The 9,273-nt window shown below is 42.6% G+C and overlaps 1 protein-coding gene across 1 annotated transcript; it reads left to right on the top strand.

Annotated features, from left to right (window-relative positions):
• Positions 1-898: 898 nt before the first annotated feature.
• LOC122175135 (high affinity choline transporter 1-like) lies at positions 899-8,927 on the top strand. The gene is made up of 8 exons (XM_042862565.1): positions 899-1,178; positions 2,197-2,310; positions 3,967-4,122; positions 4,587-4,735; positions 5,202-5,345; positions 6,359-6,512; positions 7,373-7,590; positions 8,308-8,927. The coding sequence occupies exons 1-8, from the start codon at positions 1,001-1,003 to the stop codon at positions 8,827-8,829; spliced, it is 1,635 nt and encodes a 544-aa protein (XP_042718499.1). The 5' UTR covers positions 899-1,000; the 3' UTR covers positions 8,830-8,927.
• Positions 8,928-9,273: the final 346 nt, after the last annotated feature.

Raw genomic sequence — 9,273 nt, 5'->3', positions numbered from 1 at the left:
AGATGCAATAACTGAGTCACCTAGTGGCAAAAGAGCACAACAACAGACTCAGTGGGGAATTGGTCTTGATGCAACTTCATGCTTGTACAATGCTTTTTGTAGACACTACACATCAGCAAAACCACCCCAGCTTCAATTACATTACATATATTTTTTCTCTAGTCTTTTCCATCTCAGTGTGTAAAGTTCTCACTTACATTTTGTCCTATAACAACTGCTCCACATCCTTCTCAAAAGAGTGGTGATGCACTGGCACAGGCTGCCCAGGGAGGTGGTGGAGTCACGGTCCCTGGAGATGTTCAGGAAATGTGGAGATGTGGCACTGAGGGATGTGGTGGATGGGCATGGTGGAGTTGGGTTGATGGTTGGACTGGATGATCTTGGAGGTTTTTTCCAACCTTAATCATTCTTTGATTCTATGAAATGAAGATGTGCTGCCTTTGTATCTCAGAAAGCAGTGCCTTCAGTGGGTCAGCCGTGAATCTCCTTTCCCCGCTCCCTGGGCTTATTTTGATTATTATTGTAGGTTTAGTTCAGACAGCTTTGAACAGACGCAGTCTCAGCCCTTTCTGCTGTGTTAGCCTTGGACCTTGGACCTAGAACCTAGAGAAATATGGACTATTTTCATAACATAGCATATCAGACAAAATATAACATTTCTCCTCTTTTAAGCCAAGCTCATTACCCCTCGCATCAGTGCTCACTGGCTATTACCAGCAGTAATTCCTGCTCTTTTATTCCCCACTCCTCACAAAAGAAAGATTTAAATATTTTCTGAAGAAAGAGGAAGACAGAAAAACTGCCACTTCTTAGCGTTTTGGGTTTTATATCTCTGTTTCTTCTCTTGCAAAGGACAAGAAACAAATACTCAGCAGTTTACACAGCAACACTAATCTTTTTTTTCTGTTTGTTTTTTGTTTTTTTTTTTTTCCTGTGACTATCAAAGGATATAGCCATCAATCCACTATCCATATCTAGGACCTAAATTAAACAACAGAAAATGGCTCTAAATATACCAGGATTGGTATCTTTGAGTGTATTTTTTACATTCACTTTGGCTGCTGGAATTTGGGCTTCGTGGAAAAGCAGAAAGGAGCAGCAGAACCAAAACCCAACTGAAATGGCCATCGTCGGAGGAAGGAATATAAAAGTTTGTGTTGGATTGTTTACTGCAACTGGTAAGCTTTCTTAAAGGACCTTTAACATTCTTCTTAAAACACATGCACTACCCAAATCTGGGGGCCGTTTTCTTTTCAAAGCAAGTTGCCTTTAATGTCAGGGCAGATTTTACCTGAGTGTGGCTTTAAAGGAGTACGGTTTCATGAATCATTTTGGGATGGATTCTTCCAAACCTCTTCACACTGAGCAGAACCTCATGTTTATGTAGATTAAATTAAAGAGCTTAATTTAGGAGTTTAGTTAAGAGCTGGAGAGTTTAATTTAAGAGTGCCTGAAGAATGTGACACTTTTCATTAAGGAAGAGTGTGGTCTTAATCTTGAACTAGTTTCTGTTATCCAGCATTTTTCTCCTGGAACAAACCAGTTGAAACAAACTGTTCCTGGCATTGAGCACTTGCTGGGAGCTACAAGGTGAAGCTCCCCCCCCTTCCCTCCCCACTGCCCTCCTCTTCTATTTTCTCTTCTTGCTGCTTGACATCACCTGAAATTTGCTTTTCTGCCTTTTTTTTTTTTCTCTTTCAAAGGCAGCTCAGGTGACATTTGTCTGAGTAAGACACCTAAGTCCAGGCTGCAAGTTTGCTCTGCTAACTGCACTGCCTGCTTGCATTTCCTTTCCTAGTGTCTGCTTCACTACCAGTGTAAGCAGCACTCATGAAGGACGGCCTATCAGCCACAGCAGAATACCAAACACGGTTCTCTTTGTTCTAGCAAAAGTCTTCCAGTGAGAAAAAAATGAAATGCAGGATGAGCATATTCGGATTGCCTTTAAATACCTGAACACTGAGCTTTTCTGTGAATGAATTCTTTCTGAACTCAGGAATTATTTAGAGTGAGACTCCAACAGTTACCTTCCCTCAGCAGGTGTGGTGAGCGCTCACTCTGGGATGAGATTTGTGTCAGAAACTAGGAGTGTGATTATCTGCTTGTATAAGAAAACGGTTTATAAGCTCTCTGTCCTACAGGACAAGATGAAGATATGCACCACAAGATTTACCTTTGTGTCTTTCATGTTTGCAGCCACCTGGGTTGGAGGAGCGTACATCAATGGCACAGCTGAAATCGTCTATCTGCCTTCCAAAGGACTGCTGTGGGTCCAAGCGCCTGTGGGGTTTGCCTTGTCCCTTCTTATTGGTAAAGAATTCACAGAGTAATCAGGAAATAAAATCAAATGAGCACACTGAGTTGTGTAACAGAGTGTAGAGTACATTTCAAATGTGATTTTGTTCCTCCAGTTTCCAAAAAACCCAGAATAAGCACTGATGATGCTGCTTTCCAAACAGAAACATAAGGAATCAAGGTAGCTCGCAGCTGGTGTAGAGCTTTGTCTGCTTGGAGCAATTTACGCTACAGAAATCTCATCTGATAATTTTGGGAATCTGTGGATATGTGAATGCCACTTTTTACCATAGTCTGTTAGTCACAAACTACTGAGAGTATCAGTGTCATCTGATTTTTTTCCTTTGGAATTTCTGTGTGATGAACCTTTGTGATTTTGCCACTGAAGCCTTATCTCAGGGTGAATTGGCGATGTGTCCAGCTGTGTCCCACTCAACAGCTGTTCACAGCTTTGTTCTAACTGAGACCCACTGGTTTCTGGCCCAGTCAAGTCTGCCGTTTTCTACATCTGTTCCAATACCCAGAAATTACTGTGTTTGCACTGAGGTTCTTGCTGAGATTGAGGTTTCTTCCAGTCCACAGTGAGTTATATCATAACTCTATGGACACTGGAAGATTAAAGGAGACCTGTGCAGACCTTTGCACAGGAATTTCTAAAGGAACAATAACCTTCATTCTCAAGTCAGAGAAAAGAGTCCAACTGACGTGAATATGAATCAGGCTTGGAAAAATACTGCCAGCATTTCTTATGTGAGCAATTCTTACTAATGAAACTGGGGAGTGCAGGTCTAATCCTGCAATCTTTACTCAGGTCAGTAGTGCCCAGACAAGCAGTTCTGTTGGCTTCGGGGTTAGGCACAGTACGTACTTTTTGGTTTTAATGAGATGGCTGTATGACTGAAGACTAATATTTAGATGAGGGTGGGTGAAACTCAGCTCAGTGCACAGATTAAAACAATATAATTCTGGGAAGAGACAATGAAGACACCTAAATGAAAATGTAACCAGAAAAGTAAGTTATATCAACATGTTGCATCACATGGACAAGGACAGAAGTTCATCTATTTTTAGCCAAATATTCAACACCTCTGACATTTTCCATGGGAAGCATTCCAAGAGACTGCGTCTCGCGTTGGTTGGTCATTGGAGATGAAGACAGACCAAGTCTGGATAGGTGTGCTCTGAGCTAATTTCTGAATTTCTGTTTCAGTCAATGGAAATGTCCTTCACGTGCTCAATGAATCAAGATTTCAACTCAGTCTTAAATCTATAGAATCATAGGATTGTCTGAGTTGAAAGGGTCATCTAGTCCAACTCCCCTTGTGGTGAACAGGGACACCTACAGCTAGATCAGGTTGCTCAGAGCCCCGGCCAGGGATGCCCTAGGGGTTCGTGCCTGGATTCCAGCAGCCACTCCTGAGACATGTACGAGTACCAAAAGTGGAGGATCGTATCTATCAGCTGTGGATGTCCCTGATGACCCAGAATCTCTCAGATAGATGAAATCCCCCATTTAAGCAAGTGGATCATTTCCTTTGCTGTATCATTCCATAGGCTCCGTTAAGGATGAATTTCAAACTCACTGTACAAATTTGAAATATATTCAACTACTATAGCATTCTTATGCTATATATGTGCAAAATTCTATTAAAATGTAAACTCTTCTGATAGGTGGTTTCTTCTTTGTAAATCCAATGAGATCCAAGAATTACATGACAGTGATGGATCCCCTTCAGGAAGTATACGGGAACATGATGGGAAGCTTACTTTTTATTCCTCCCCTGCTCGGAGAGGTGTTCTGGTTTGCAGCTATCCTGGCATCTCTGGGTAAGTAACAATTTTGCTGTTATATTTATTGAAAATCATATGACACAAATCACAGAGTACACATGTGGTAATTGAGTTGGACTAAACTGTGGAAAGCTGTGCTTCATGTCTCTTTCTCTGAGAGGAACAAAAGTATTTTCAATTTCTGGAAAATATTCTCTTAGATGGCAGTATCCACGATACTGTAACAGAAGGTTCTGGAAATATGATTTAGTACCTTCATCTTGTCTGTGGGAGAAAAGGTGCAAGGAGTCAAACTGACTGGGCTAAGGCCATGCAGCAAGGCAGCAACAGGAAGGGTACATGGGCTCCCCTGGGTCCTCACTGCATGCTTTCTGCTAGATCATGCACTCCTCCACCAACATGGCGTGCTGACTTCAGCGGCGTAACGTATCCTTATTTATTCTGTATTCTACGTGTAAGAAATATCCATTAAAATACTTGACTGCTGTTCTTGTCTGCAGGAGCAACAATGAGGGTCATCTTGGATATCGGAGGCTCTTTAGCTATCGCTCTCTCAGCATGCACAGTCATACTCTACACTCTACTGGGAGGCCTCTACTCTGTGGCATACACAGATGTCATCCAGTTGGTTTTCATCACCCTCAGCCTGGCAAGTCCTGTGCATTTCTTTGTTACCAGGTTCCTAACCAAGGGAGAAAATCTTTCTCTTTTCAGAATGTCTCCATGAAAATAATTTGATCAGTATTATTTCTTTATCCTCTTCAGAACAAGTCTCCTGAAAGGTCTTAAAATCCTTATGCATTTTAGACATTGCTGACACAAGCTATTGGCCTTGCTGGATGACAAGCTGCTCACAAGTAAGGTCAGCAGAGCTCATCCAGGACAATCTTGGCTGGAAATGAGAGAGATTTGTCTACTGAAGTGATTCATATACTTGATGATGCCGTGAACCAGAAACATGTAGATTTAGAGTAAGGCAGGTGGGGAAAAGAAGACTCCAAATCTGGGCTTAAGGTTATGTAGCTTTATACTCTACATGGATTTCAATGTCTGCATAAATTTTCCTAGAACAAGGATCCTGAAGAAATGTTAAATTATTTCAATTTCTATCCTAGTTGGTCTGTATTCCCTTTGCCCTGAAAAACTCTGCAACAGAAAGTATTTACTACACTGCAACTCATAAACATTACCAAGACCCCTGGATTGGAAAAATAGAAAAACAGTATCTTGGAAGGTGGCTGGATGACTTCTTCTACCTGGTATGGGAAATTTGCTTGGACAAGTGATTCGGAGAAGTAATTATGTGGGATTTTCTGTATGGAAAACTTATGGACTCTTCCAGTAGTACTAAAATGCACTGGGCAAGGGCGGAATGAGGTATAAAACTTTCTCTCAGCCAGTCTGCTGAATGGACTTCAGCACATTGAATGGACCTGGAAAAGTGAGGGCTTAGCTCTGAACAGGAAAGGAGGGGTAGGGAAGCATCCTGTACCCATGTAAAGGAATATACCTCTTGAGTAAGACCATGCAGACAACTAATTCTATTCCTGACACAAAATGAGGCACTTCCTACCACCTGATATCTTGGTTTTTCAGCCTCAATAATGTGCTTTTAACATATTTATATAAAATTTCCTCTATCTGAGAAAGTCTATTAAAACAGCTCTATTGCAGGTCATCACCATGGTGCCAAGAATGATGCCATTGGCTCCACTGCACAACTCAGCTTTTGAGCTACCAATATAGCCAGGACTGCAGTGGGTTGTTACAATCTCACTAGATTGGTAATGTGAACACACAGAAGCTTGGCTTTGCTTGGTGAGGACAGAATTCTCAGACTTCCTCTGATGCAATTTGTGTGTTAAGCAAGTGAAAATAATTATTCACATTTTATTATGATTTTTTAATAAGTTACACTCTAGATAACTTTAGGCAGATTTTGACAAAAGTTGCATTCTTGAAAAACTTATCTTCAGCAAACTTTATCTTCCTCTGATTCTCCTTTACCATGGCAGAGAACCTATTTCCCAACTTTCTCCACCTGCAAAAGCTTTAACCTGTTTTGATCAAAATTTCACAACCATTGCAATTAAAACAAAGGATGCCCTCGATGAGAATTATTCAGCCTCAGTGACTAAAGCTGGGCAAAGTTTATGCATCTGAAGAGAGGGTTTAATAACAGGAAAGATTATCAACCATCTGAATGAATAGATGATGCCGTGTAGCAAGCAGGAATCCAGTAATTACTACTCTTCACATCTGAATATTTCAGGTGCTTGGGAGCATCCCATGGCAAACTTTCTTCCAAAGAGTGCTCTCTGCTGCCTCACCCAGCCAAGCAAGGTTCATCTCCTACCTCTCTGGACTAGGATGCTTTTTAATGGCCATCCCCCCCGTGCTCATTGGTGCAGTTGCAGCATCAACAGGTAAAGCTGAACTATTTGTATCTGAATAATGAACATGTTTTTTGCCAAAGCTGTTTAAAACAAGGGATAAAAAAGCCCTGATCAAATTTCCTACTAATGCATGCCAACTGCCTAAAAACCCATTATGGGAGATGTGGCCACCAAGCTAGAAGTCTGTACTAGAAATGTAGAGCCCTAGAGACATTTAAAGCACCCCCAAATCTGCCTAGAGCTATTTCATTGTGGTGAAATGATTTTTCATGCACGTTGCAGCGAGGAAAAAGGAAGGCAGAACCATAAAACATTGTATAATCTGGTTTTCCTAGAAATGTTATGCTTGCTTCTCTTAATGCCTTCTGCAAGTGAGACCCAGTAGTACCACTATAGATTGCTTTTGATGTTCAGGAGAAAATCAGCTTGAATGAATCAAGTTCAGTTTCATAAACCCTCAGCCCCCACCCAGAAGAGTTCAGTTCTATGTTGACTGTGAGCAGAGTTAAATAGCAGCCAGATCACTGAATATTTACAGAAGTCAATTGAAATTCATCAGTCATTAAGGACATCAGAGCAAAACTTCCTTCTCCTCTGAGAGACCTCTGATAAGTGAAGTCCAGAAGACTGATCTTCAAACATCCCATTCTTAGAAACATATGAAGCACAGCTATTTCTACTGATGTCGCTGGTAAAAAGGAAAAACTTTGATCTAGTAAGAACTGCAGCATGCTTAGAGAATCACAAGAGATCGTAAGAGAATACAGCAAATGAATACAAGTCCAAAAATGCTTAGCAGGCTTCAGTCCTTAGCCCTGCTGTGACTGGTTTCTATCGAAAGAAATGTCAATGAAGGATCTGTTGTGAGCTTTTCTTCTTCTGTCTTAAAGATTGGAACCAGACAAGCTATGGTCTTCCAAGTCCACTCGAGAGAGGAGAATCCGCTATGATATTGCCATTTGTTTTACACTACCTCTGCCCAGCATACATCTCCATTGCTGGCTTGGGAGCCATTGCTGCTGCTGCAATGTCTTCTGCAGACTCAGCTCTTCTCTCTGCTGGCTCCATGTTTGCTCACAACATCTACAGAAAAATCTTGAGGAAAAAGGTACTTTGTTACAGCATTCAGCAGCTTTGGTGTCAGGATAGATGTTTTTGTTTCAGGGTAGATGCAAACTTAGTCTGCACTGCCCACGGTTAGAAGTGACTGTCCTTCAGCTGCTGAGTTGAGCTCTGGAGGCAGATTTTGAAACAGAGGTCAGGGCTATTCATAGAATCACGTCCACAGAATGGTTTGAATTGAAAGGGACCTTAAAGCCCATCCAGTTCTAATACCCTAGCACAGGTGGGGTCACTAGACCAGGCTGCTCAAACCCACATCCGATCTGGCCTTGAACACTTCCAGAGATGGGACATCTACAGCTTCACAGTAACCTGTGCCTTTTTTTTTAATTCAAAACCGCTACCCCACTACCACTCTGCCACCTCTCCAACCTGTCCAGGTCCCTCTGGATGGAATCCTTTCCCTACACTACGTCAACCACACTATGCAGCCTGGAGTCATATCCTCAGCAGGGATACAAATACCCACAGCAGTGAGCTTTGCTCTTCATAAGACAACTGAGAAAAAAAAATTGACCAAGATATGAACGGAAATAGCATAAAATCAACCCTCAAGATTAGAGGGTGCAGCTCCACTGTGTGCTGTGGGAGCCATGATCAGAGGGGAAAGCCGAGGTGACGGCTGGAAGCAGTGAGGCCTGGGGTGGGACTCAGTCGAGGGCAAGGCAGTGCTGTGGTAATGTTACAGTCTTCTCTTTTACAGGCTGCAGACAGGGAGGTCTTATGGGCCATGAGGACCTCCATGCTGGTGTTTGGGGCTGGGGCTGCCAGTCTGGCTTTTTACTCCAACTCTGTCTACGACCTGTGGTTCCTCAGCGGGGAGCTGGTGTATGCCCTGCTTTTCCCACAGCTGTGTTGTGCCCTCTTTGCTCCCAGTAGCAACACGTATGGTTCGGCTGCTGGTTTCTTGGTTGGACTCCTCCTGAGGCTGCTGGCAGGGGAACCTGCCCTGCAAATCCCCCCCATCATCTGCTATCCAGTCTGCTCCTTCCTGGATGGGTCCTACACGCAGCTCTTCCCCTATAAGACATTCACCATGCTTTTCACTTTGGGGACGATCATTGCTGTTTCTTATTTGGCTACACTTTTGTTTCAGAGAAACCTTCTTCCCCGCAGATGGGATGTTTGCAATGTCCTGGGGGAAACCAGCACTCACACCCCTCTGCGTCAGATGGACAAACAGACGGGTTTGCAAACAGTGCCATTGGAAGAGAATTGTGATTAAATGCGGGACCTTGAAAGGACATGGTGCATTCAGCAATTAGAGCTTGGCACTGCTCTTCCCTTTGCTTTCTCTAGTAACAAATTATTTAAAGTTCTCACGAAGTAATAAAGACACACTCCATTCATGCAAGGAAAATGAGTGAGCTCAGAGTCTGCCATGATTAAAGGCACACAGTGATGGGGCATGATCTTGTGGTAGTGAGCAAGGGGCACCCTGGGCCCAAGTGTTTGCTTTAGGGTGTCCCTTGTTTCCCACCTGAAGGCAAGGCTACCAATCATGCTCCAACATTTATGATGTTCTCAAGTCACGTAGATTTCTCACCTCAAAAGAGACAAATTAATGCTTAATAGATTGAGCACACTTGATTTAAAAAAAAAAAAGTGCACAAATCTGTTCCCATTGAAACAGGTGTTCCCATCAAAACTTTGGTGTAAGTTTTCCAGG

The sequence above is a fragment of the Lagopus leucura genome, unplaced genomic scaffold (assembly GCF_019238085.1).
Source record: "Lagopus leucura isolate 7727_CA_CO unplaced genomic scaffold, USGS_WTPT01 Super-Scaffold_702, whole genome shotgun sequence".
Lineage (NCBI taxonomy): Eukaryota > Metazoa > Chordata > Aves > Galliformes > Phasianidae > Lagopus > Lagopus leucura.
The sequence above is the reverse complement of the archived record's forward strand: the minus strand, read 5'-3'. Positions and strand labels throughout refer to the sequence as shown.

Excerpts from the sequence above, each read along its gene's own strand:
- LOC122175135 (XM_042862565.1), top strand. The coding sequence starts at position 1,001 with ATGGCTCTAAATATACCAGGATTGGTATCTTTGAGTGTATTTTTTACA. Across the intron at positions 4,123-4,586 it reads AGCTATCCTGGCATCTCTGG|GAGCAACAATGAGGGTCATC; the intron begins GTAAGTAACAAT and ends TCTTGTCTGCAG. Across the intron at positions 6,513-7,372 it reads TGCAGTTGCAGCATCAACAG|ATTGGAACCAGACAAGCTAT; the intron begins GTAAAGCTGAAC and ends TCTGTCTTAAAG.